This window comes from Cebus imitator, unplaced genomic scaffold (genome assembly GCF_001604975.1).
Source record: "Cebus imitator isolate Cc_AM_T3 unplaced genomic scaffold, Cebus_imitator-1.0 Scaffold28, whole genome shotgun sequence".
Classification (NCBI taxonomy): domain Eukaryota; kingdom Metazoa; phylum Chordata; class Mammalia; order Primates; family Cebidae; genus Cebus; species Cebus imitator.
This window is the reverse complement of record NW_016107343.1, coordinates 5,495,807-5,523,683: the sequence shown is the minus strand read 5'-3', so window position 1 is coordinate 5,523,683 and position 27,877 is coordinate 5,495,807. Positions and strand designations below refer to the sequence as shown.

General features: G+C 50.6%; 1 protein-coding gene and 1 long non-coding RNA gene across 6 annotated transcripts in view; both read left to right on the top strand.

Moving 5' to 3' along the window:
• Positions 1-3,553: 3,553 nt before the first annotated feature.
• LOC108300578 lies at positions 3,554-10,262 on the top strand. 4 transcript variants are annotated; one of them, XR_005199220.1, is made up of 4 exons: positions 3,554-5,369; positions 7,054-7,567; positions 8,315-8,584; positions 9,067-10,262. It is a non-coding gene; the product is annotated as an uncharacterized LOC108300578 (long non-coding RNA). The 4 variants fall into 4 exon arrangements; XR_005199222.1 differs by lacking the exon at positions 7,054-7,567; XR_005199221.1 differs by lacking the exon at positions 3,554-5,369 and having other exon boundaries at positions 6,641-7,202.
• A 3,572-nt stretch (positions 10,263-13,834) lies between these two features.
• DSCAML1 (DS cell adhesion molecule like 1) overlaps positions 13,835-27,877 on the top strand; it is a 369,108-nt gene continuing 355,065 nt past the window's right edge. The window contains exon 1 of one of the 2 annotated variants that reach the window (XM_017523379.1): positions 13,835-14,061. In XM_017523379.1, the coding sequence (XP_017378868.1) occupies positions 13,836-14,061 (226 nt within the window). In that variant the 5' untranslated portion in view covers position 13,835. The remainder of the gene's footprint in view (positions 14,062-27,877) is intronic. The other variant, XR_005199219.1, reaches the window with a different exon arrangement.

The window sequence follows — 27,877 nt, the reverse complement described above, 5'->3', positions numbered from 1 at the left end:
CCCTGCAAATACACACTTGCCTCCTCCTGGAGTGAACACAGAGGCGCCCAGCAAGTGATGAAGGCAGACAAAAAGACACACTTGACAAAGCAAAGGAGATGAGGCTGGCTTGGCCCCGAGCCAGGAGCATGTTGAATTCTCTTGCGGTCTTTGTTTCCTGAAAGGTCTATCAATCAGTAACTTCGAGCGTGCCAAACCCAGCCCACACGGGAACCTGGTGTCCTCTGCCCTGCAGTAAATACTACTTCAGGTCTCATGTCCGAGGACCATATGCTCCCAACACAGCTAATAAAATCATCCAGGAGTAGCATGGAGCCTGTAGACAGCTGCCCCAGGTGGCAGGAGTGGGACGGGCCAGGCTGGGCCTCCATTGTTCCAAGAGTGCTCCTGACCTGCCCTCTCTGGCACCCTGGGCACCTGCCAGGGGACCCTGAATCACCCTGAATTCTGAGCTTGCCTTCACATCTGAGGCCCCACTGCTTACAAGCTACATGAAGGCAGGGATTGCATCTGAAAGTTCACCCACAGATCCTGCTTGAGGCTGGCATTTGGGAAACCCTGGACTAGAAGATAAACTAGAAGGTTTATGTTCTGTAGTTTCGTAAACACTGTTCACTTAAGCTTGTCAAAAACACTAACACAGTGTCTGGCACACACTTGATCGTCAACAAAAGTTTGCTGAATAATAAATGACTGAAACACACGCAATCGCCCAACCCAGCAGAAGCCTTGGTGAGCTCTGCCTCGCCCCTCACCCATTCTACACGTCCGTAGTACTTTGTGGCGAACGTAGCTCGTTTACACACATGATCCCGTTCAATCTCTTTAATGAGTTGGGTATCACAAGCCCCATCTCACAGATGAGAAAACTGAGGCTCCAAGACACTGAAGAGCTTGCCCAGGGTTGCCCAGCTGGTCAGTGACCCAGCCAACCTCACACCCACGCCTGTCTAGCCTGCTCCAGCAGCTCTGCCACTGTCCCTCCCCGCTTCATATCATTTCCAAGGCAAAACCTGTGAGGAGGAAAAATCCATCCAGAGAGACCGGTCTTCCAGATCTGTTGGGGATGCCTCAGAGTTGGGAGAGGCGACCTCAGGAGTTTGCCTGAGACCCCGGGCTTCACCGCCAGTGCCTCGCCTCCCTTTGGGTGCTTAGTGGACCTTTAATACATGGTTATTGAGTGCACACGTGACTGGTTGACTGGAGGAGTGAATGAGTGAGATTGTGTGTGCATGTGTGCGAGATTGTGTGTGCACATGTGAATGTGAATGCATGTGAGTGTGTGTGAATGTGTGTGTATGTGAACGTGAGTGTGTTAGTGTGTACATGAGTGTTTGAAATTGTGTGTGTGTGTGAGTGTGTGAGATTGTGTGGACATGTGTATATGAGTATGTGTGAATGTGAATGTGTGACTTGTGTGATTGTGTGTGTGCAATGTGTGTTGCAGAATGTGTGTGAGTGAATGTGTATATGATTGTGTGTGAGCGGGAATGTGTGAGTGTGACCGTGAATGTGAGTGTGTGAATGTGTGTGTGTATGTGAATGAGTATGTGAGAATGTGTGTGAATGTATGTGTGAATGTGTGTGTATGTGAGTGTGTGTGTGTGTGTGTATGTCAACGTGTGTGTGTGTGTTGTGAGTTGCTAGTTGTGCTGGAACTGGGGAGGAGCAGAGCAACCCAGGAGGGTGAGTGGGTGGACCTGGCATCTGGACCCTGCACAGTGGTTCGGCCTCCTCAGCTGAGAACGAGGCGTCCGTTTTGGAGGACACCATTCATCCCCTCCAGCATTTCCTAGAGGCTGGCAAGGACACAGGCTGGGGCAGGGAGTGAGCCCAGACTCCGGCGTCAACCTCGAGGCACGACAGGGGTGAAGCGCAGGGCCTGCGTAGTGGAGAATTTGAGTGGCCGCCGTCTATGTGGACTGCACAGCAGCCGGTGGTGCCACCATCCCGTCCTGTGGCACTAGGGGGAGGCAGACACCAGGTTCCCTGTGCGGAGGCCTGGTTCCTTCCGCGGAGGACAGTAGAGACTTACCCAGCAGTGGACCAGGGAGGCGAGATGTCCTCTCCAGCTGTCAGAGCCACGCCCAAGGAGCCAGGCACAGCGGGGAGGAGGGCTCCCCACTTCCCACAGCTCCCACCCTTCCCACACTGCACTTACCACTAGTGCAAACGCGGCAGCTGACCTCCCAGGACCCACCCCACCCTGGAGCTCGGCACTGAGCTCTTCTCCAAATGAGGCAAGAATTCTCCTAAACCAGGGGTCTCAGGGCAAACTCCTGAGGTCGCCTGTCCCGACTCTGAGACATCCATAACAGATCTGAAGACTCGTCTTTCTGAATGGATTTTTCCTCCTCACAGGCTTTGTCATGGAAATGATATGAAGCGGGGAGGGACAGTGGCAGAGCTGCTGGAGCAGGCTAGACAGGCGTGGGTGTGAGGTTGGCTGGGTCACTGACCAGCTGGGCAACCCTGGGCAAGCTCTTCAGTGTCTTGGAGCCTCAGTTTTCTCATCTGTGAGATGGGACTTGTGATACCCAACTCATTAAAGAGATTGAACGGGATCATGTGTGTAAACGAGCTACGTTCGCCACAAAGTACTACGGACGTGTAGAATGGGTGAGGGGCGAGGCAGAGCTCACCAAGGCTTCTGCTGGGTTGGGCGATTGCGTGTGTTTCAGTCATTTATTATTCAGCAAACTTTTGTTGACGATCAAGTGTGTGCCAGACACTGTATTAGTGTTTTTGACAAGCTTAAGTGAACAGTGTTTACGAAACTACAGAACATAAACCTTCTAGTTTATCTTCTAGTCCAGGATTTCCCAAAAGCCAGCCCCAAGACCTATGCTAAGCTTCTTACATCCAAATACTGGGAAACAGAAAATACAGATCGCAGATTCTGTAGCGTGGGATCTCTCTCTCCCTTCTCCTCACCTGTGCCTGTGTGCATGTGTGGCTGTGTGGTTTGGGAGCCACTGAGACCCAGAGATGGCAAATGCTCTCAGCGGATAGCATGCCCCCTGCCAGGGGCTTCAGGCATGCACCTATTAACTTTTCCAGAGGGGGCAGGGACAGCCTCGGTCTCAGGTCTCTTCTTAAAGGTTTGACCCATAGAAATGTGTCAGCAGAGTGCCCAGAATATGGAGTCAGAAGGCCTTCTAATTTCATATTCTGTCACTTAACGGCTCTGTCATTTAGTGGCAGCATAATTTTCAGCAAGTCATTTGCTTTCTGAAGCCTCGATTTCCTCATCTGTAAAATGGGGATATTGATGCCTGTTTTGCTGTGGAATCTTCATGTAAGCATACTTTGAAAACTGCAGGCCAGGCATGGTGGCTCACACCTGTAATGCCAGCACTTTGGGAGGCTGAGGCAGACAGATCACAAGGTCAGGAGTTTGAGGCCAGCCTGGCAGATGTAGTAAAAATGCCTTCTTTACTAATGCAAAAATTAGCAGGGCATGGTGGCAGGAGCCTGTAGTCCCAGCTACTTGGGCGGCAGAGGTGGGAGAACAGCTTGGACCCAGAGACAGAGGTTGCAGTGAGCCGACACTACACCTTTGCACTCCAGCCTGGGCACCAGAGTGAGACTCTGTCAAAAAAAAGAAAACTGCAAAGCTCCACTTTTTAACCCCGGTGAAAGCCAGAATCAAACTGACTTTTCAAAGGAGAAACCCTTCAGGCTGAATTTTCTTCCACTTCTTCCAAGTCCAACTATATCTCATATTGAAAGATAATCTCCATGGAGGAGCCCCCATCCGGCCCAAAGGTTTCTCATACTCAGTTTTTGAGCGACACCTGCTGGCCATAGCAGGTACTATGTCCTCCTGCGGCTAAACAGCTATGCGGAGGAAGCTTACCCATCTCCTTAGACATTCGCAGCCACGCTGCAGGTCAGTGTTCTAGTCCCACTTCTACAGATCAAAAAGGTGAGACTTGGTCCTCTCAGCTCATGAGAGGCGCAGTGAATCTCTCACTCCAGGTTCTTGGCTCCATCTCATCCCTACTTCTTGCTCTTAGGCTGGATGGAGTGGTGAGTCCTCCACCTGGGAGAAGGACAAGTCCCCACCCCCCAAATCATCCTGAAGTAGGCACTAGGATTAGGGGCAAGGTCAGGGTTGAAGCCAGGACAGGTCAGGTTGTCCCTGTGTCAACAGCCCCAACAGGCAGCCCACCACATCCAATTGTTCCCCATCTGCAGAACAACCAGATGGATGGTCGGGGCTTCGGCGCTCCAAATTCACTCTGAGGAGGCAGAGAGATGCCATTTGGCCAGGCTGTGTGGTAAGGAGCTGGGCACAGGCTGCCCCCTGAGCCTGTTGCCTCCGTGCCCACTGTGTGGGGCCGTGGCTAGCCTGAAATCCCATGCATGGCTTGGGGGCAGTGGCTGCACCTTGCCAAGGAAACATTCAGTCAGGAGGTGAAACGTATTGTGATTGAGAACGAGAATCTGGCCTCATCCTTGAGAGATGCACACAGACTGATCAATGGATGAAATTACATAACACATGAAATTTGCTTCAGAAAAATTCATGGTGATGGGAGCAGGGGGCACGGATGAATCAAAACTGGCTGCAAGTCAACTATTGTATCATCTGGGAAATAAGGGCATAGCGATTAGTTATACTATTCTCCCTACTTTTGTATATGTTTGAGATTCTCCATGTTCAAACTTTCTAAAAAATGTAACAGCAGAGACACTACCACCACCAAAGTCAATACAAAGAATGATGACTCAAAATTAGACTGCCTTGAGCATCTGATGTGGTATGAATTGGATAAGTTAGTTAATTCCTCTGTGCCTCAGTTTCATTGCCTTTAAAATGGGGATGGTAATAATCATACCAGTCTTATAGCGTTGTTTTGAGATTCTGCATCTGGAGTAATTAGCACAGTGCTGGCCCCACAGCAAGCTCTGAATTATAATCATTGTTATTAGTAGGAGTCCAGGGCTCTGGTTATAATTTGCCAAAAGTAGAAGCTACTTTAGCTGATGCAGACAAACAATTCCTCAGCCCAGCTCAGTGTTCAGACCGAGGAGTCTTTGAGGACACAGCCCTGAACTGCCGAGTGCCGGGCGTGTCTCAGATGGGTAGACACACACCAGAGTCAGGCTTTCCTTAGACCCTGTAGGGAGGCCTTCTCCCTGCCTCTCTGCATATCCTTCCCATTGCTCATGCCCAACTCACAACCACTTGGTTTTTACTGACCACTCCTTTCTCTGAGTTTAAGCAGCTCTCTTCACAGATGCATCGAACCTCTGCCCTAGGTGAGACTGTAAAGGTCATCAAACCCAGCCACATCATCATAGCTTCATTCAACAGTCATCAAAGACCTGCCTTAGGTGGTGAGGATGGAGTGGTGAGCAAGGTGGGTGAGAGACTGAAGACAACAAGGACTGGGAGGGAGGTAAACAGCACTTAGCTGAGTGCAGGCCAGGAGGTCAGGAGCCCTGGACCTAAGCCCTGACTTTGCCATGTGGCCTGGGATGCCCTTCACCTGCTGGCCATTGTTTCCTTCTGGATGGGACAAGGCACTTGCAGGAGATGCTCCCCAGGTCCCTTCACACTCTAACCTGCTGACTCTGAACATGTAGGTCTCCCTGTGTTGCTCTTTAAACATCTTCCTCACTGGAGTGCAAGCTTCCTGAGGGCAGGAACTCTGTGCTAGACTTTTCAGGGATCCGGGAGTTCCTTGCATGGGGGCTGGGTACAGACTTGCCAAAGGAATGAATAAAACAACAAAATAAACTTCCTCCAGGCCAAGTGGGGGCCAGAAACAGTGAAAGAACAGAGTTTTTAACTGGGAGAGGTGGGAAATGGATCCCCAAAAAACCTCATGCTGTACCACTTGGAGATTGATGATGCCCAACAGCATGTTAAAGCCTGCAGTAAAAAACAAAAGCAAAAGCAACCCCCACAAAAACCTATTTACCTTTGATTATTCCAGTGTTTTCCAAACCTATTTGACCATAAATCAGTTTTTGCACCTTACTTATTACCTTCTCATGAAACACTAGTGAAATGTTATATTAGATCTTTTTGCATTTTCAGTCAGGTTTATTAAAAACAAAGTCAAGTTTGGTAAAGATGCTAGGTTTCAATGTCATCATGGCCTGAAATGGGAACCTCATTGCTGTATTCTTAGCTAAGCTCTGCCGCCCTCACTGGGCTGGGCTAGGACCTTAGAAGACATTCTGAGCCATCCGTCCTGTAAGTGCCATTTGACCCAGGCAACATCTCATTTCCCAACATTCACCAAATGATGAGTGGGATTGTATTTTCTCTCAAATAATCCACATCAGGATTATAGGCCGAGGAGGCCAGTTCAGTAGAAGTTCATGGGAAACTGGCCCAAACTGATGGGCATGCCAGTCCAGGAAAGTCGACAAACGCTGCGCAACAGTAAGAGAAGGTCAGGTGCCTGGACTGGAGCTGCTAACACCTCATCCGGGTTCATGAGTCTATTCTGTTTTGAGAGACATTTCTTTTCTTTTTTGAGACAGACTCTGTCTCCCAGTCTGGAGTATAGTGATGCAATCACGGCTCACTGCAGCCTTGACCTCCCAGGCTTAGGCAATCCTCCCACCTCAGCCTCCCAAGTAGCTGGGATGACTGGCATGCACCACCATGCCTGGCAGGTGGAATTTCTCCTGCTCAGAGTGGCTGGAGGGCTTACTGGCATTTCGTAGCGACTCCTGGACTTTGAGGAGGGTCTTGGCTCTCCACATAGTGGCCAGTCACGGCGACAGTAGGTACGCTGCCATGCAGAGCGGCCGTGGAAGGCATTAGGGCAACAGTGGATTGTCTCCCATCCTGAGATCCTCCAGCGCATGCACTGGCAAGTCCAGCCCATGGTGAAATGGCCAGACTTTCTAGGAAGAGGACTTTCAAATATAAGTTCAACTTTCATCATCTAAGTCAAGGTCACCCCCATGGGCCTGGGCCTTGACTTTCTCTTTTCTGGGGAGAAAAGTCTCTTCAAGGGAGCTGGCACTTTTAAGTACCTTCTGTGTGAACAGCACTATACAAATAAATACGTGGTTGACATACAGACTCAAGACCTCTGAGGCAACGGGGGGAGCCCTGGTCAGAATCCAGAGAACCTGGTCCCCAGCCGCAGTGTGACCCAAGGGAAGTTCCCGCAATGGATTCGGGTTTTGCAGGGCTGGAAGCTTAGACCATTGAGGAGAACCTCTCTAAGGTAAACAATACACAATTATGATTACAAAATTAGGTACAGATATGATTATTAATTTAGAATGATAAAAAGAAATTGCAACAAGTTGCAAATCTTGAAAAAACTGACAAATGCCATCATGAAATCCGGACAGATAACATAATATTTGTATTAACTAAATGCCTGACACAACTCAAAAATGCTTTCTAAATTAAAAAAAATTTTTTTTACATTACTTCTGCTCACAGCTTTACACAGACTGGCTTCTGGCTCCATGCATTTCAAACCTTGTTTCTCCTGTGCTACACACATCTCTGGTGCAGGCATCTGAGGCCACAGTTATGCTGAGGCACAACTTCTGGCTCTGCAGCTTCATGTTGCAAAGCGTGGTGAGTGGGCCCAGTTGGTGGTAGGAATATTCCTGCAAGCCACTCCCTACCCTGGGAGTACACTCACGGCGCGTGAACCACATCAATACATTCCACCAATCCCAAGCCAGAGTCAGAACCGCCCAAGATGTTCACCAGACTCACTGAGAAGCCAGAGCAGAAAAGGGTAGCAGCTGTGATTGACAGCTGTAGGTCAACTATATTATTCTACAGTTTTTTTTTTTTTTTTTTTTTTTTGAGACAGAGTCTCACTTGGTCACCCAGGCTGGAATACAGCGGCTCCATCTTGGCTCACTGTAACCTCCACCTCCTGGGTTCAAGTGATTCTTCTGCCACAGTCTCCTAAGTATCTGGGACTGCAGGTGCCCACCACCACACCTGGCTAATTTTTGTATTTTTAGTAGAGACAGGGTTTCCCCATTTTGGCCAGGCTGGTCTTGAACTCCTGACCTCAGGTGATCTGCCCACCTCAGCCTCCCAAAGTGCTGGGATTACAGGCATGAGCCACCGAGCCCAGGCACAAATGTTTCAATATCTGACCATGTTAACACATTACTAGGGCCCTAAAGGACACTGAAGCTTGAGCTGTGTAAGCATCATGGTATAAGCATCCCCAATGTGCCTCTGGGACCCCTCTGACTTTCAGTCTTTTCATCCATATAATGATCAAAACAATTCTAACATATGTAACCAGATATGTTAGAATTTTTTTTGGTGAGAATAGATATTTTTTTTGGTGAGAATCAGAAATGGACGAAGACGTAAAGCTTCTGGAACCTAAAAATGCTGCCTACAGGGTCATGATGATGACCCTGAAGATCACAGTGACGTGGGTTGTGCAGGAACACCTTAAACTTCTTTGGTTTTAGGGGTCAGCACTCCTTCAGGGTCTAATGTTCTGCCAAAAGCTTGCCCTTAGAGACCAGAAACTCTAATATGAGACCTTCCAAGCTTAAGGCTTTGATCCCAGTTAAATGACATCTCTCTGGAAGGCATGGCACGTGAGGCTGTAATCAGGTATGTGCTACCTTGTGAGAATGAGCCCGTCTGGTCATTAAATCAGCATTTACTGAGTGCTCCCCTAGTGCCAGGAGGCACCAGGCTAGGGGTTGTAGGTACAAATTGAAAGGGTCGGAGCCCAGTAACTAGAAGAGGAGAAAAGTCAGACACGTGCATAAATAGCCACAATTCAAGACAAAGGGCTAAGACCCATGAGCCAAGTAGATGTCTGAGGCAGGGGGAGCCCAGAGGAGGCCTGGCCAGGGATAACTGGGGGTGTCTGACCAGGCCCTGCTGAATGGGAAGCCTCAAACAAGTGAAAAAGGGGGCACTGGATACTTGAGAAAGGTGAAGGTTTTCCAGTGTAGAAAACACTTCCATAAATTTGAGAAGCACATTTGTGAGTGACCCATGAGTCAAAAGAATGCAGGAAGACTTGGGAAGCCAGCAAATTTAGCTCCACTCATTGCACTTTCCTTTTTTTCTTTTCTGTCTCATAGTTTCCATACCTTCCACCCCACCACTCCCCAGAGAGAAATGTGACAATGAGCTTTAGCTCCGTAGAATCCGGACTTCATGGAACCTCTCTGGGTTGGCTTCTCAATCAATTTCAGAGCTGTGAGCTGAAAAAAAATAGCAAGAGAGAGGCCACAGTTATTCAGGAGACTTCTGCTTTGCTGGGGGCTTCCACAGCCCCGACCAACCGTCCTGGGGTCACTGCTGAGACAGCAGCGTGAACAAGGGCACAGAGACCCCAGAGACTGCATCTGAACGGTCGGAACCCCAGGGCTTTAAACCCTTTGCTCCAATGAGCTTAGAGCCATAATATGATAATCCAAAATGATGAGAGAGTAAGTGGCAAGTATACCTAGACATATTCTGAGCCCAGCAGACAGAATTTTGGTTTAAGGAGCACCTGGGTAGTTTAATGACACATGCTATTTTTTCTATATAGGCATCATAGTCTATGAATTGTAACAATTCATCCTATCTCAAGAAGATGGAGGTATTTTAGATATATGTGTATATATTTGAAATCAAAACTGTTTATTTTGTATAAGTTTTTTTGTGTCTATTAGTTTCTGAATATCTGTGTATAAAAACTTCTGTTTCTTTGCCTGTATACATTCTTGGATATGCACATATACACCTATGTGGGATGGGTTGGGGTCATGTGTGTATTTGTTTGCATTTACCTTGCTTTGGTCTTAGGAAGGGATCTTGGTGATCATCCTAGCCCAACTCTTTCACCTCACTGGTGAAGAAACTGAAGTCCAGAAAGGCAAGGTGACTTGTCACAGGTCACACAGCCGGCTATGGAGACAGAAATGAACCAAGAACCTAGGATTTCAATTTGTAGATGAGGACCCTTTCTGTAATATTAAAATCAATTGTAAACCTGGGGGAAGGAAGGAGGGAGATCTTTTTTTTTTCCTCCCCCAATCGATACATAAGTACTAAGAAGCTCAATCTTGAATTAGCTGTAGAATATCAAAAGTTAAGTTTTTCACACCAACCTGGTTCAGTATTGATTCCTTTTATGAAAACTCTATTTATACTCAAGTTGTCAAAGAATTCCAGAGGGCATATGAAGCTTTTGTTAAAATAATTATAAGCCTTTGTTTTTGAAGAAAAGTATCCAAAATATATAAGCTTATTGTTTGAGTTAAACAATAAAAACATCTGTTGTTTCTCATGAAGCCTCTAGTCTTAATATAACATGGCAAAATAATACCCCTAAATATCCATGATTAACCTGAATTGGAGAGGGCCCACCTCCCAGTGACTTCGCAGAGCTGCTTCAACTGGCATTGGTTAAAAAAAAAAAACAAAAACAAAAGCACAAAAGCAAAAATATAGACAGATCATCACTCAGCATTCTAAATGCAAGAAAATATTGAAACTAATCACTGGTTTTAAATGGATAGGGTGTCCCTACTAGAAATGAATCCCACAGATTTGAGGCTTAAAAAAAATGGAGCATATGCATAGGTGCCGATGCAGAGTTTCTGCATTGTGTTCAGATCGCATTTAAGCACAGCTGTGCCTGTCATTAAGTGTTTATGTTTACCTGCACACATGAATGTTTGCCTGGGCAAATGTGTTTGTTCTCACTCTGGCGTGCATATATTTGTGTGTGTGTGTGAAGATTTCCATCTAATTTTGGGAACAGTTCCTTCTATAAAAATAAAACTTATCCCCTCCAAAATGTCAGCTGGAGAGGGGGCTGTCAGGGTTTAAAGTAGCCATGGGGTGGAACATGCCACCTGACTCTCTTCCCTAGAGTTTCATTTTTCCCTTGGGATTTCCTGGCGTGCCGGCTCACCCACCCCTAATACAACTCCTATTGAAGAGAAGACTTCTGAATACATCTGAACCAACCTGTCATTTTCAAAGATATTTTCCTAGCTACTAAGGAGGAATAAAATCAATGGGAAACACAAAAAGCATACAGGCTGACCTGCCTGTTTTTCTGGTCCTTCTTTTGTTAACCGTCTCTCCAGGCTCTCCCAGCCTCAACGTGTACCTTCCGTGTTTCTGCAGCCTCTTGCCTGGATTCCTAGCTCCTTGGCTCTGGCCTTGTCACATCATGGAAGGCACAATATCATCCCAACTTTCCCCAGTGGAGCTGTCCCCTCCTCCCAGCTCCCACAGGTCAAGGTCCTTGTGAGCAAAGCCCCTCCCATTCATGATAGTCCCCTGCGCTCACTAGGTGCCAGCCATGGGGCTTGTCTTATTTAATCCTCACTACGACTTTCCCAGGAAGAGATTGGGAATGTCTCCATTCCACCGGTAAGGAAACTGCAGCTTGACACACATAAATTTCCCAAGGCACACAGCTAGTAAGCGGCAGAGCTGGGCTGAGAACTCATCTCTTGCGGTTTCCAAAACCAGGCTCCTAATCATGACATTAGAAAGCTTCCTTTTGCCAGATAGGGGCCCCAGGTGCAGTCTCCCCACCTGACCATCTCTCTATTTCCACGTAGATGTCTTCTCTGGGGACAGCCAGACTGCAGTCACCAGCACAATGAATGACCTGGCCCATCAGATGACACATAGGCTGTGGTTCTTTAAAGGCCCCCGAGTGTAACTAGCATAAAAGCTCCTACACTCAGGTTGCAGGGGGTACTTGGGGTAGATGCAAAAAGGAGGGTCCTCCTCAACTTCCAGCACGTGGGGCACGGAGCAGCTGTGCTGATACCCCCAGGCCCACTCAGATCTCCTCCCAGCAGACAGCAGCCCCTTTCATCCTGTCTGCCCCAGCGGTATATTTTAGGCCTGGCCTGACCAGGTGCTCTGGGTCAATAGGCTTAGTTTTAAATAACTGGATTCCTCTCAATGATCGTCCCCTTTAGAAGGGAAGGGGCATGGTAGAAGAATGAGCCAGGGGCCTGGAGGCAGTGAGAGATGGGAGCTAAGACAGAAGACTGGAAGCGTTTGGGCTCTGTTGCTCCTTGCGTGACCTGGGGCAGGCTTATGGCTTCCCCACTCTGGGCCTCAGTTTCCTCATCTGTAAAGCAAAAGATTGGTCTGCATCATCTCAAACACCCCTTGCAGTCTGTCCCCCCATCTCTATTCTATGCCTGTGTTTCCAGTTGACAAAACCCCTCCTGCAAATTGTTTCAGGGTGGTGATTTCACATGACGGAGCTGAGCTGCCGTGGGAAGCAGCAGCTTGCAGAGCAAGCTCTGCTCTGGAGTCAGGAGACCTGGGTTCTAGTCTTGCTTCTGATACAAACTTGGTGGCCTTGAACAAGCTAAGCCCCAATTTTCTCACCTGTCTAAAGGATGAAACTTGAAAACATTATGCTGAGTGAAATAAGCCAAGCATAAAAGGAAAGGATACATACTTTGTGATTCCACTTATGAGGTACCTAGAATAAGCAACTTCATAGAGATGGAAAGTGGCATGGTGGTTGCCAGGAACTGGGGTGGTTTCCAGGAAGGAGGAGTTATTATTTAATGGGTGCAGGGTTCTGTTTGGGATGAGGAAAAATTTTGGAAATGGTACGTGGTGATGGTTGCACATCGTGAATGTATTTAATGCCACAGAATAATACACTTCAAGTGGTTTAAATGGTAAATTTTATGTTGTGTATATTTTAACATATAAAAACACACACTTTTCAAAATTTAGTTAAAATTTCTAGGGATATTTTGACAAAACCTGGGAGTGAGGAGTCCCAATTCTCCTGCGTGAACTTAGGCCACACATTTCGGAGAAGCAAATTTTCTTCCTCTGGCAAATGCAGCTAGCTGGTGGCCCCCTTCTCTCCCTCCAGCCCTCATACGCCACACCTTAGAATGTGTCCAGGTACAGCCAAGTTGCCAGGGCATATTCGAAGCAGCTTCCCTGACTCTACAAAGGGAGGTCCAGTCCTGACTCATAGGCCATTCTCGGAGGTACCTGGATCCCTTCATGGGTTCTGTGACCCCTTATTTTGAAATTAAGACAAAAGGAGGGCTTGCCAACTGTATGGACCTTTTACTGCAGACCTGGCTCAGCCATGCCTGCGCCCCCAGTGCCTGAGCCCGTGGCTGACATAGCAGATGTTCAACATTCATTTGGTCACTGAGAAGATGCGGTCACACCAGTCCTATTCTATGTCAACTTCATAAGGATGAGTATAAGGAATAAGCCAATTTCTGCCAGGCAAGAAAACGATAGGGGTGGGAAGGTGAAGATAAAGGAGGAAGATACACAGGTAGACATTAAACGGTTCATTGCAAATAATTGTTTACATAGTCACAATGTGCCAAGCGCTGAGGAAAAATCGAAGAGTGCCGGGGTGGCTGGAGTCAGCTGTGGCTCTCCGGAGGGCAGGCTTGCGGAAGTCAGGAGGGGTTGGAAGGGCAGCTACGAACTTTAGAGTGGGGAGTAGCACCAGATAGCACTGGAGAGCCTGCGATTCTACCCAGAGCGTCCGTGCTGCTCCCAGGGGGGTAAGCTGAGTCCAAAAGAGGCAGGAAGCTTGTGTCCCAGGTGACTGGGCCGGTAGAAATCGGGCGTCCTTGGCCGAAGCATGGCAGGCTCTTGGCACATGAATGATACATGCCTGTGTGCGACCACAGGCTCCAAGCCGGTGGGTGACAGGGACCCCTTGCCTCTCAGACAGCGGAGCCGGGTCGGTGCCGTCTGGCCCGGGCCCCCGCCCCTGTCCCTGGGTTCGTGGGGTTGGGGTCCGTCTGGGCTCAGGGCTCACGCGGCCCTCACCACCCGGGGTGCTGCGGGGGGGCGGGGAGAGCGGCCGCCTAGCCCAGCCCCGCAGATGACAGGAGCCGGGGAGCCGAGGAGGGAGGAGCCGCCGCCGCAGCCGAGCGCTGGGCTGAGGAGCAGAGAAAGCGGGGCGCGGAGTGCGGGCGGCTGGGAGCGCGCTGAGCGGGGGAGAGGCGCTGCCGCACGGCCGGCCACAGGACCACCTCCCCGGAGAATAGGGCCTCTTTATGGCATGTGGCTGGTAACTTTCCTCCTGCTCCTGGACTCTTTACACAAAGGTGAGACCTGCGCGGGCGGCGGAGCGGCGGAGGCGGCGGGGCCGGGGTGGCGCGGCTGGCGGCGAGGCGGGGTGCCCGGCGGGATCCAGGTGCCTGGGGAGACCGACCTGGGTTCACGGCCCCGAGTGGGGCTTAGCTGGGCGGGGCAGGCACCTTGACAAGGGCCGAGTGAGAGTCAGCCCCCGACCGCTCCGCCAGCCACCCGTGTCTGCCGTTTTGGGGCGCGCCCGTAGGGGTGGTGGCGAAGGAGCCCCTCATCTCCCTGCTCCCCGCCGGCTGCAGTTCTGCCCTGGACCCCTCCCCCAGCCTCTTGCCCGCTTCCTGCGGCTTGGTGGCGCTGGGACCCCGGAGTGCCCTCCGAGTCGAGGGGTCCTCAGGCCGTGACTCTTGACCTGGGAGTCCTCGCGTGTTCGGGCCTCGGACTCGGCGGCTGACTCCTCTACTGTGTCCGTGCGCCCCTCGCCCGCTGCTGACCCCAGCCCTGGCACGAATGTTGGCGCACCGCATGGCGCTTATCCGAGCATTGGCTGGAGGCAGGGTGGGGACAGTGGGGGTCCCGAGAGCTGGAGGTCCCTCAGATAGCAAGTTTGTTCTCCAAACCCAGAGGTCACCCTTGCACCAACCCCTTCCTACCCCTCTGCCCGGGCGCTAGCCCCGGCTACCGCTTCGGCTTCGCTGCGCCACCGCGGCCACCTCGGGCAGCGCGCCCCAAGGTGCGATATTCTCAGCTTCCGCTCCTGGCCCGTTGGACCTGGGGACAAGACTTCAGGCTGGGGGGCGTGTCCCTCTTCCCGGAGAGAGGGGGTTGCTAGGGGTGGGTCCAGGTGTCCGGCGTGTCCAGACCTGCGGCTGGGGCGCTGCGTACCTGATCTGCGAGGTAGCCGGGACTGGGAGGTTGGAAGAGGGCAGACATTTCCGACCGAAGCCACCTGGGCACCGAGTCAGGATCAGGCAGTCGCAGGTAGTCGGGCTTCCAGGCTATCTCAGAGGACGTGCCCCCGGGCTAGCAGATGGCGGGAGATGAGACGGCCGAACTCCGCGACCTTGCGCGGTGGAGCACACACGCTCCAACAAGCTCAGCGTTACCTGTTCAGCCCTCTAACTTTTCTCCTTCGCGCCCCGGGCGGCTTCTCTCTCCCTTTGCCCCGCTGTTGCCCTGGCCAGGTGGCAACTCTTGACCCCCAGGCGATGAGGAAGGACGCCCCAGCGGAGTGTTGGCGCCCGGGGAGGGGTCCAGCCCTGCGCTGCCGGTGCTCCAGGGGTCTGGAGTCTGCAACCTGCGAGAGCCCACTGCGATACACCTTAGGTTGGGGAAAGGAGGATAACCCTTAGTTGTAGATAACGCCAGGTCAAAACCAGACTCAAGGGTAAGATACTCCTGGCGTTTACTGGGACAAGGAAGGGGTGGCCTCAAAAATCGTGGACAAAGTAGCTGAGTTTCTCAGGCTCAGTGGGATCCCCCCCCCATAACACACCAAGGCTGGTCTCTGCTGTTTAACCCCTTGCCCCCCGCGTCGCACTCCTTCATCCCACCTTAGCAGAGCAGAGCCTGCCTCCTGTTCAAGCCCCACCCCTGAACCCCAGTCTCCCTCTCCCCAGGTTCTTTCTGCCTCCCTCCGCCCCCGCAGGCTGGCTCGGCTCGCAGCTTTAATTACATTAATATTAAAAATACATAAGGTGAGGAGCGGCTTTCTCTCTTGATAGCTCTCTCTCCAACCCCCATCCCCTTTCCCAATTTGTCAGGCGAGAAAGCACAGGCAGGAGCCACTGCCACACTCTAGCCCGGCTTTGTCCCCAGTCCCCCCGGCACCCCCACCCCCACCCCCTGCCCCCACAACGCTCCCTGAAGACCTCTTCCAGGACAGCCCATTTCCCGGGAGTGCAGGAGGCCCCTCAGCAAATACCTGAAGGACGCTCCCCTCCCCCCTCCAGGAGCCTGGCATTAATAAATGAAGCCGAGCTATTTGATAGGGCAGGAGCAGATGGGGGTGGGGGTGGAGAAAGCCCCAGAAGGCAACAGGACAGCCAAGGGGCAAAATCCTGTCCAACTGGAGAAGGAAGTTGCCAGTGGCCTTGGGCCTGTGGGCGGGCTGGAGGTGCCAGGTGTGGCGGTCCCTTGGTGGCCTTTGGGTCTGCAGAGCCTGGTGCCCCTGCGATTCAGAGGCTCCAGCGTCTGTTGGGCGCCAGGGCGCCTCGCCAGACAGGCCTTTCTTTTCCTTAGTGCTTTAATTGGGTCTTAGGTGCCAGGCTGGTCCCCAGGGCCTGTTCTGCTTGGGGTGGCATGGTAGGGGGTGGCAGAGGCGGCTTGGGGAAGACGTGATGCGGAGACAGAAAGAAGGATGGGGTTTGGTGTATTTTCTCTCCCGTTGCCAGTCACCCCCGCGGCACCAAGGAAAATGTAAATGTGGATGTTCGAGCCTGTTACAGAAAACAATATCCTCTTGCAATAATTTGTACGTCCATCTGTGAGGAGCGGGAGGAGGCAGGGACAGAGTGAGAAGAAAACAGGATGAGATGGAGCATCCTCTGGATGGAATTAAGCAGTTATTGAATGTGTTTTAAGCTTCTGTTATTTCCATTCCTCTCAAAATACCTTTATTTTTTTTTATGAAGCCTGAGCTCAGACTGATGCCCCAGAACTAAACTGGGAAGGTGTTTTAATCATCAGTTATCGAGTCTCCAATAACTGCCTTATTATTGCCAAAACAAATGCAGGTTTAGGCAGCCGGATGAACCCCGGTGAGGCTCTCCGTTGTTCCATCCAGCGTGCCAGCATCTGTGTTGCCTGCATTTGCATTTTTACTGTGTAAAAGAACAAGCTTCCCCGGCACTAAAATTCCTGTTTTCTAAAAGCCAAAATAATGGATTGCATTGATTTTTTCATTTCCCACCCCAACTTCTCCAATGGGGACTCATGGTTCTTCTCTCTTGAGAAGACCAAATTAAAAGCCTTCGTCAGGCCATTAAGAAAATCTCCCACATTCTGTTCAGTGTCTAATTTAAAAGAGGGAGGGTGAGGGGGAAATGTGTATTTAAAATCTTGAAATGGCAAACACAACTTAGGGGAGGCAGGCGAAGGGCCAGTGAATACGGAGGAGGGGGTGAGTGGCAGAGAGGCCCTGGTTGCTAGAATAACATGAAGGAGATTGGCATTGCCACGATGCCCGGCAAGGCTTTCCGATGCTTCATTTTTCTGGGCATCAAAGGCAGCTGTCTTTAATATATTTCTGCAGTAGAATGGGGAGCTCAATTAGAAACAAAAAGCAAGTAAGCAGTGGGCCCAAAGGCAGTGCTTAAGTTGACCAGATCCCAGGATACTGGCCGGAGAGGCTTAGTTTTCTTAGGATAAGGATCAGAGAGGAGGTGGGCAAGCAGATAGGGGTTTGGCCCAGGGAGCAGGCCCCAAACAGGCTGGCTGGGAGCCCCTAGACACAGGACCAAGGTCTGCTCAGAGCATCCCATGGGCTGTTAGCCTATGATGGAGGGGTGCAGACCTCAAGCCTTCCTGACCTTCTCTGTGCCTTAGAATTCCATCCTTGCGACTTGCTTGGTACCCTGCTCTGGCTGGTGAAGGATGATTTAATGGTAGATGAAGAAAGGGGAGGGCAGATGCTCAGAGAGCTTTTCTGCAGAGATACGAGGCCCAGGCTGGGAGGTTTTTCCTTCTTCCATGATCTTGGAGGAGGTGTTTTCTGGGAGACCTTAGAAGTAGTCAAGAGAAGATCCCCCAGTTCCTGAAGTGCTTTCTCGGCTCCCAGCCCCATCGATTCTAGCAGATACTCAGGTGCCTGAATAGGGTGAGCTACAGGCAGCAGCGATGGCAGGGTGCCAGGAACCCAAGGGCACGCCCCAGATTTCCATATAATCTGCATATGTATTTGCATGCTTACCTAGCCAGGCCAAAAGCTGTGCCCTCTGTGAGCAGCATTTCAGCCTCCGTAGCAGCCAGGTAGTGGCTTCCCCTTTGCGTGGAAGAGGGTGGGGCAGGAGCTGGGAGAAGAACTGGTGTTGGTAATGCTTCTGTCTCCTAGAGTTTGGCCTACAGGGGCTCAGCACTGGCTTCACCATCTGGCAAGGCAGCCTCAGAGCTCCTACCGCCCATATCCAAGAGCAGACAGTGGCCCTGGGGATATTGGGGTAGGATGGGTAGCAATGGACCGAGACAGCCTAAGGTAGACCAAACTTGGGGTGTGGGTTGCTCCTCTTATGCCGTAGGAAGAAGAGGGTGAAGAGAGGGGTGAACTAGCTATAGAAATTCAGGGCCCACATTAGCTTCTTGGTGGATGCAGGAAGCTGGAATGCAGGAAGCTGGGTGCCTAGGGCTGTCATCAGCAGGTAGTGAGGCGGTGCCTGATGGGGTGGGGGTATGAAGTGAGGCAGAATGTTCTTTCACCCTCCTGGTGTGTCGACACCCAGCCTGGGAGGTGGTTGTGGCTTCAGAGAGATGAGAGGAATAGCACTGGCTTCTCATTCCACCTCCCTTAGGGCAGCTTCAGGTATGTGGGTTGGTTCTGGCGGGGCAGAGGGAGGACAGGCAGTGCAGTCACTGAGGACGGGTGTGTCAAGAGCCTGGAGTGATGCTTGAGGAGTGAGCACTTTGCAGAGCTGAGTGCCCCTCCCAGGGAGCCAGTTAGGATGCTGCAGTGGGAGTGTGGACTTGGGAATAGTTTTGTCTGCATTTCTAGGGCCCTGAGAAGATACTACCATGGGCCTTCCCAGATATTTTTCTGCACATCTACTGATCTAGGAGGGGCCTGGTCCACCGGAGCCCACAGAGGTTTCCCAAGGATGTGGTGTGGAGGTCTAAGGGGTGAGGTGGAGCCTCAGGGGATGGATGGAGGCAGAGAGAAGGAGGGCCAGAGGGCAGAGCTTCAAGCACCACTTGCTCCCTGCCCACTGCCATTCTTTCAACTAGAGCTTTTATTCATTATCTAATTTCATATATTGGAGTAGAATTAAAAATAAAAAAGGGTGCAACCCACTAGTGTGGTAGAAATTTGGAGTCAAGACAAATCTTTCATTCACATCCTGGCTCTGCACTTACTGGCCATGTGACTTTGGGCCTCTCTGAGGCTCACTTTCTCCAGCTATGAAATGGGACTAAGGAAGATAATGCATATCGAGTAGCCAGAACATAGCTGGTGCTCAATAAACATTAGACCTCTGCTTTTTCTCTGCACTGCCTCTACTTCTTCTCCCTGCCCCTTCTCCAGGATGCATCATCAGATTCTTCCCTAAGCAGTTGAATTAATCAGCCACATTTTTGGCCAAGCCAACGGGCTTAGACTTTATAACAATAAGAAAGACTGACTAGCGGCCAGGACGGGGCGTCAACTCCTTCCATGCATCACCGTGCTGGGTGGCATGCAGGACTCCTTCAGTAAGATAGCCGAGGCCATGTGGGCACCTGGGTGTCCCTGGGGTGCCCAGCACACTCCCTTCTCCTGGTCATCAGTGGAAATGAAGAGGTCAGAGGCTGGCACCAGACTTGGATTGGAGGTGAGGCAAAGGCTGGTCTCATATCTGCCAAAGGAAGGCTGGGATTGGTTGTTAAATCCCTACCATGTTGGCCAGAGTAAGAACTATTCTGGAGTTCATGCCAGGAAGCTTTGCGGAAGCTCTCCTCACAAAGCCAGCCGTCATAACTGTCACTGGGTATTTCTGTGTCCCTCCCTGCTGAGACGAACCTCTGTTTTTTCAGGCCGTTTTGCATATAGAGAACACTCTTGCAGCCTGTGACCTTGGGACTGCTCCCCCCTCCATGACCCAGTCTGTCACGGGGAAGCAGCATGTGACCCAGAGGTCAAATGCTGCCTATGGCAGGCCGTGGCCTATGGGCTTCTACATTTTGGGGAGGCTGTGGGCTCGACAGCCTGCGTGCCTTGTTAAACAGATGTTTGTCCGGTGCTGCTTTAGCATGAACGGCATTAGCCTTGGGGACCACCCAGGCCACTCCAGCTGCTACTCCCCTGGTGCACTCAGCTGCCCAGCACGACTCCACGAGCCCTGGCTCTACAGGATGCTTGCACTGACAGTTTCCAAGGTCACCATCTTCATTAACAACAATTATTCAAATACTAGTTAGTTGCATATCCATTAAACTGATTCTAAAGAGATGAGAGTATGTGTGTGTGTCCTGAAAAGGGCATTGTCCATGGACCTAGAAACCAAAGCTCCGCCTGTCTTACCTGGGCAAGTTGCCTAATGGTTCATGTGGCTTTATTTCGCAATCTGTAAAAGGGACAAAATTACCCTGTCCTGGCTATCCTACAGAGCGGCTGTTACTCTGTATGTGCATACATAAAAGTGAGGGGCGTAAGAATGTGTATCATGTGACAGTGCTCTGTGTATGAAATGAGGCGACATATAAACACACACATGTAAAAACCGCAGCAACCCGTTTTAGCCTTATAAATGCTCTGCTGAAGTGCGAGGCATAATTACTGTCATTTCATCATACAGGAACGATGAAGGTCTCGCAGCTGTTTGTGGTTGTCTCTCCCTCCATGGGCCCCAACATATGGAGAATTTTCCTAGCTTTGCTTTTCAGCATCATGGGGAACAGCTGATGAGGCACAGTCAGGCTGGCAACAGTCTTCCTGGAGCAAACTTGGCAGATCCCCTGTGGCCCCAGCGGTGGCAGGAGTGGGAGGAAGCCTACCTCTGCTCCCTCCTCTCATTCCCCTCCAAGGTTCTTAGAGGCAAGCGTGGTCCATAGTCCCCTGGACCAAATCCCCCAAAGGGACATTCTCCCTGCAGGGAATTCAGTCTTTTGTGGGAAGAGCAGTAGGCACAGTCCCATCTTGTGTGACCTCATTTAAGGTCACTGTACTCACTGGAATCCCTGAGAACTCTGCTGAGTCAAGGCTGGTGGACACCTTGCTTCTAGGGGGGCCCTCCAGCAGCCGTGGGGTATGGGAGAGGATCGGACCCCTGCTTTGGGGGTGGGAGAGGGAGATTCAGGTGATCACCATGGGTAAAAGTCTTGCAGGGTTGGAAGGCATCTTTAAGGATGTGGAATCTGTCCCCTAATCAGAGGCTGATTCCCTCCGCAGCTTTCCCACCTAGCGTCTTTTTCTCCCTGCACTAGCACTTCCAGCAGCAGGGACTCCTTCCTTGCAAGGCAGCCCATTCCCTGCCACACAGCTCTGACTATTACTGAGCTCATCCTTAGAACAGGTCAAACCCTGTGGTGGTCTTGGAACTTCTACACTGGTCCTGATGTCACCACACAGAGCAAGGCAAAGCCCCCTTCCGCTTGGCAGCCCTGCAACTATGGTAGGCAGATGTCCTACCCTGAGGCCCCTCCTGTGGACACGCAGCATCCCTAGTTGTTCTGATGCACCCTCGCATGACATTGTTTCGGTGCTTCGGGGTGCTCCCGAGTTCTACAATGGTCAGTTTTCTGACAGCAGTTTTCTGGCCAGAATTGAGAGAACAGTGGAGACAGCGATGTAGCCCCAGCCGGGATGCTGGTGAGCTGTGTCCCTGGGGTAAATGACTCCACCTCTCTAGGCCTCTTGAATGGAGGAGATTGGACAAAATAATCTCTTAAGTCCCTCAAGCATTAACAATCTAAATCTAGGATTCTCCGGGGACAACTGTGCTGTCTGAGCCGACTCCCTGGAAAGAACTTTTGGCCATAAGGGACCTTCCTTTGACAGGCCCTGTCTAGAAAGGGCTGGAAGATTAAAGAGTCTGTCCAACAGTCAGCTGTTGCTCATAACTTCTCCCGGAGCGGATGGTGCAGGGCCTTGGAGGTTGAGGGATAGCTGCGTCTTCACTGGACCTCGCAGGTTTCTGTTGCTGGTCACAGAAACCACGTTTGTGCTAAGAATCTTAAAAACAAACACCAAAACCACCATGTTTCTGATGGACACAGGGAGGATACTTGAGCTCTGCCTTGCACGGGGATTGGAAATGGGGGGTACTCTTGGGCCATCTCAATGACTAGGGTGGGAAGCTGCTGGCGTTTAGTTGGAGCAGGGATGGAATGTCTAATGACAGGGAGAGTTCCAAATAATTCAGAATTGTCATACCCCAATTGCTCTCTTTTGTCAGGAAAATCCCCCTACAGTGTGCTCACACCATGGGGGGGACGGTCTGAGTCTATCCTGTCCTGCCTGCTGAGCAGCACATCCGGGCAGAAAGATGTGAAATGCAGCTCTGCCACTATGAGCTGTGGAACACCAGGAAATTATCTGACCTAAGATCATGTCTTCCTATCTGTAAAATGGGGTCTTGAGCAGTAGCTACATCCAAGGGCTGTTGTTAAGAATTAAATGTGCAATAATGCAAGAAAAAGGCTTCCCACCATGCCTGGCACAAAATAAATGCTAAAAAGAAATGATGGGAACAGGTGCAGTGGCTCATGCCTGTAATCCCAGCACTTTGGGAGGCCAAGGCAGGCAGATCACTTGAGGTCAGGAGTTTGAGACCAGCCTGCCCAACATGGCGAAACCCCGTCTCTACTAAAAATACAAAAAAATTAGCCATGTGTGGTGGCAGGCACCTGTAATCTCAGCTACTTGGGAGGCTGAGGCAGGAGAATCACTTGAACCCAGGAGGTGGAGGCTGCAGTGAGCCAAGATGGTGTCACTGCACTCCAGCCTGGGTGACAGAATGAGACTCCTCTCAAAAAGGAAGGAAGGGAAGGAAGGGAAGGAAGGGAAGGAAGAAAGAAAGAAAGAAAGAAGGAAGGAAAGAAAGGAAGGAAGGAAGGAAGGAAGGGAGGAAGAAAGAAAGAAAGAAAGAAAGAAGGAAGGAAAGAAAGAAAGAAAGAAAGAAGGAAGGAAGGAAGGAAGGAAGGAAGGAAGGAAGGAAGGAAGGAAGGAAGGGAGGGAAAGAAAGAAAGAAAGAAAAAGAAAGAAAGAAAGAAAGAAAGAACAGAAAGAGAGGGAGGGAGGGAGGGAGAAAGAAAGAAAGAGAAAGAGAGAAAGAGAAAGAAAGAAAGAAAAATGCAGAGAGCATGGGACTTGGCCCAGGTTCCCTCTTGTCCAAGGACCATACCGACTCAGCCTGCCTGGTACATGCTCTGGTGCTGTCTGGGAGACTCAACCCTCTCCTTCCCAGGGTTGGGGCTCAGACTATTTCCAAGATGCAAATGTAACATAAAGGGTTTTTGGTGAAGCAGCAAGACACCGTCTGGCTGGTCCTCCTCAGGGTTTTGAATGGACTTGGTGGGTGAGCTGTTCAGAGGATCACTCCACTGCTTCATCCTCTCTGTATCCAATTTTCCCAGCTCTGGGATGAGAACAAGCAGAGTGAAGGCACATAATACATCTCCCGTGAAAATCTTTGTGTGGAAGTACAGTGAAGTAATCAACCTTGCAAATCAATCCGAGAAACCTCTCCAGCTCACATCTGCATGAAGAACTCTGCATAAGGCTCGGGAGTTAGCAGAAGCTGTGTGGCTATTGCAATGCTCTGTTGCTATTGATTCTACCACTATTGTTTTATTAACTTGATGGCCAAATTAAGTTAATTAATGTGGTGGTAAGGTCTTGTCAGCCAAGCAGATGACAACTGTCTGTTGTGGGAAAGGAAATATAGAAATCCAGGATGGCAAATTGACTTTTCCAAAGGACTGTCACTCTGAGTATGGACAGAGGACACCAGTCTCAGAATTTCTGGCCCTACGACAGACTTGGTGACTCTGTTATCTAAGGCTCTGATTTTTAACAAGCTCTCCAGGTGATTCTCATGCATATTGATGTTTGAGAACCACAGTGTTAAGTTATTATGGTTATCATCATAGCCGGGCAGTAAATATTTGTTGCGCAAGGATTCACTTTTCCCACAAATACTTACTGCTTGCCTGCTATAATGATAATGCTCGCGGCAGCAGCCACAAATACTTAGGTGATACCAGGCACTGACGTACACCAGAAACTGTCCCAAGCTTTTCATATATATATTAACTCATCCAACCATAACAACCCTTGAGGTAGATTTTGTCACCTCCTTTGTATAGATGGGGAAACCAAGGCACAGAAAGGCAAGGCAATCTTGCCTGGGGTTACAAACACTGCTTGTAAGTGACAGAGTAGGGATTCAAACCCAGGGAGCCTGGCACCAGAAGGTGGGCTTTTCACCACTGTGCTGAGTGCCCAGTGCGTGCCCAGGAGACAGAGTGGTGGCCGAGACAGTCACTGCCTCAGGGAGCTAATGGTCCTTCAGGGGAGAGGATACCCACTGCCCCCTGGGCCCTGACTGTTCCTCCCATCCCCTGCTCCCTGCTTCCCTGAAGATCTACCACTGTCTCCTACAAATGTTTGCCATGCCCTTGTGAGGCTGCCTCTGAGGGATCTTGCCTGTCTCTGAGGGGGTGTTGCAGGGGCCCTGTGCTGGCAGATACTCCTGGATGAAAAGTCCAGTGAATGAGAAGAGTAAATATTGTAAGGGAAGAGAACAAAATGACTCATCTCCCTGTGGAGGTGGCAAGGCGTTAATATTTCAGTCCGTCGGGTTGTCCTTTACGCTGATTACAGATGATGACATGGGGGTCATTCAATGTGCACCTCAGAGCAAACTCAGTCAGCCCACTTCTCCAGCTACAGCCAGACACCCCTGGCCCACACAGGCAGGTGGGGTGGGAGCCCCCAGGGGTCGCATACAAGGGGCTCGAGTTCCCTTTGCCAAACTAATCCCGATGCCCAAGTGGTGGAGGGCGAAGGAGTGACTCAATGCAGTGGATACTTAGGTTTCAGCAGTGACCCTGGGGCAGGCAGCTCAAATGCCTGGGGACGATTTCTGGTTTAAAAATATTGCTGTGCTATTTCCACACTTCTAATCTCCTAGCAATTTGGAGCCTGTTTTATGAAACACAGCATCGGGGTGGCGCGCAATGTTAAACGGCAGAGAAGATTAAATGGGTTTAAGTCTGGGCGTCTGTCACATGACAACCAAGCCCATAACTTCCATTTTCCATTAAAAATCCATTTCCCCCTTTGACCAGAAGAGGCTTTGCTGTTGATCTGAGCGTCTCTCTCTTTATTTATGAAGTATTCCACTCCTCTTCGTTCTCTCGGTAAACATGCCTGGCTCCATCTGCAGAGGGAAGAAGGAGCTGCGGGGAGTGGCTGGGATTGGAGGGGAAAGGAGGAGTCTCTGTCAGGGGATTTGCTTTCCAAATTGGGACCAGCCTGGAGGGAAGACAGAGGGAGAAACTTCATCAGGGCCCACGCTTTGAACTTGATGATGTGATGGAAAAAGGTCGGGTTTGGAGCTGAATTTTGACTCCGTCTCTTCCTGGTTGTAGGATCTTGGAGAAGATATCAACTCCTTCAGCCTCCTTTTCCTCACCCATAAAATGAGACTAACGGGCCCTCCACCTCATACCTTTGTGTGAGGATGACATGCCCCAGGCTAGTGCCTGGCACAGAGAAGGTGCTCCATACATGTTAGTCTCCTTTCTTTTGAGGACTCTGCAGCATTAGGCCCATAAGTCTTTAGGGAAATGGATGTCCAGACACAATGCCACTGAAGTTAGACATAAGGACTACAAGGACTTGGATAACCTCAGGTGCCACTCTCAGGGACTGCTAGACACCTCAAATCTGGCTTCCCCAAGCTTGCAAACCTCCCCATATCCCCACTGTCTTCGATCACCCACTGTGTTTGACCTCTGAGGGCCAAACTCCTCCATCCAGCTGGTTTTGCCTGTTCTCCCTGAGCCCACCCAGTGCTCCAGCCTGCAAGGTTCCCACAGGGTCCCCCAACATGCATGCCTCACCCACAGTTATTGGGCTGTCTTTTCTGGGAGTGCCTCTTGTCATCTCACCTATCCCGGTCTTCCAGTTCAGCTCAGCTCCTACCGCTTCCCAGTGCTTTTTCTCTGGCTGCTGAATAGCTTTCCCCTTCCCTCCCCATGGCTCTTGGCTTTTGGCCCACCTCACACACGGCCTGGTGCTATTGTTTAACCCCCCTTTCCTGTTCTCCATCTCCTTTACAAGCTCCTAGAAGGTGGAGCCATTCTCCTTGTCTTTGACGCCTCCCACCATACCTGGGATATTGCGGTGCAGCGCGTGGCTGGTGCTTGGTAAATATCTGCTGAGGCGATGAACGTCTTCTCTGGTCCCTGGATGAGAAATGACTGGGGAAGGAGGACACTGAAGGGTGCAGCAGTCAGCCAAGAGGAAGTCGGGTTTGGAGAGGGCTTGGAATTCTGCACAGCTGCAGGGTGGAGCTGTGCCCTGTCATCCCTGCAGTCACCTTAGGCACCCTTGACTCCAGGGGGAGAGTGAACAATCCCCATCTCTCATATTAGTATATCCTCATGGGGAATCAAGAACTGCCCCATTCCATTCCACCCTCTTGGCAGCCCTGGGAGGTAGCTAAGATGGTCCAATTACATCCTACCCTTTTATAAAGGAGGCTCAGAAGGGCTAAGTGGCTTGCCTGAGGTCACACAGCAGGTAAGGGGTGAACCCATGGACCATCAGATTTCAGCAGGGGAGGGGAGGGGAAGGGGGAGGAAGTTGGGGAGGGGAAGGGAAAGAAAAGGGAAGGGAAGGGAGGGGAGGGGAGGGGAGAGGGGGAGCTCCTCTGGGAGCTTGCTTGGGCTTTGTCACTGCTCTGAAGATTCAAATAAATCTGAGAAGGTTGGGAAAGCACCTTCTGTAGAGACCATACCAGACGCTATGAGGCCAGAGTGAGGACATCAGGCTCTACCACTCCCCCTTCTGTCCCAGGAGTTCTCAGCACACCCATTACTTCTATGGCTACTCACCTGCTGCCCTTTTGCCCAGCCTTCAGCGTGGTACATAGCAGAGATTTGAGATATTTGCTGGCCAGTGCCTCAGTTTCCTCTTTATGTATTTGCTCGCTCCCTTCTCTTGGCAGGTAGGGTGAGGCTAAATTAATGTTTATTTAAGGGTTTCTGCATTCTGAGCTGACAGGTGCCTTGTGATGGTAAAATATGAACCCAATGTAAGTGCAAAATGCTATTGTTTTACATCTGAGGGTGATGTTTCATAATGGCAATGCACTGTCAGAGCTGTACGCAGAATGAATGGTGTGTCTAATCCTCCCTTGCTCCCCCAGACTCAGAAGACAGAAGCTCACATCCCAGGGTGGAGAAATATGAGGCTCCTTGCCTTTTGCTATAAATCTGCCTTTTTATCAGCCCTGACAGGTGGCTGGACAATCCCAGTCAATTCATCAATTAAATCTACCCATTTGTAGTTGCTGGGAAGCTTGTGTCCTTGGCTCCAGCAAGATCTGAAGCCCCGGAGTGCAGGAAGGCTGTTGTCCTGGTGCTTGATGCTCCTGGAGGGAGCAAAGGGGGCTTGGGGAAGGGGCTGCCTCAGGAGGAGGCAGTGGAATGGATTTCCAGTCAGGAGAGGAGAGTGGGAATGTGTGTTTGGAATGGGGTTGGGCTGGAGGAAGGGGTGGGAAGGGTACCCGGCCTGAAAAACCATAGTCTGTGGTTCAACTTGTCTTCCATGGTGTTTCTGCAGTAGACTGGCAGGTGCATCCCCCAGCTCTAAGGTTAGGCAAAACTGGGTTCTAGCCTCAGCTCCAGCATTTGCACATCATATCACTTTGGGGAACGTAGTGAACTTCTCAGAGTCCTAATTTCCTTATCTGGAAAATGGAAATAATAATAATAACACCCCGAGGGAGCTATGAGGGTTAAATGTAATATCTGTATAATATAAATACAGTATCTAGAATGAACCTGGCACAGAGCCTGGCCTGTAGTTGACAATGAAGCCGATTACGGCTATTACTATTGCTGGCGCTATCATCACAGAGGGCTACATCGTACTTAGCCTTAAGAATTTACTTACCTTCTCCCATGAATCAATTCCTA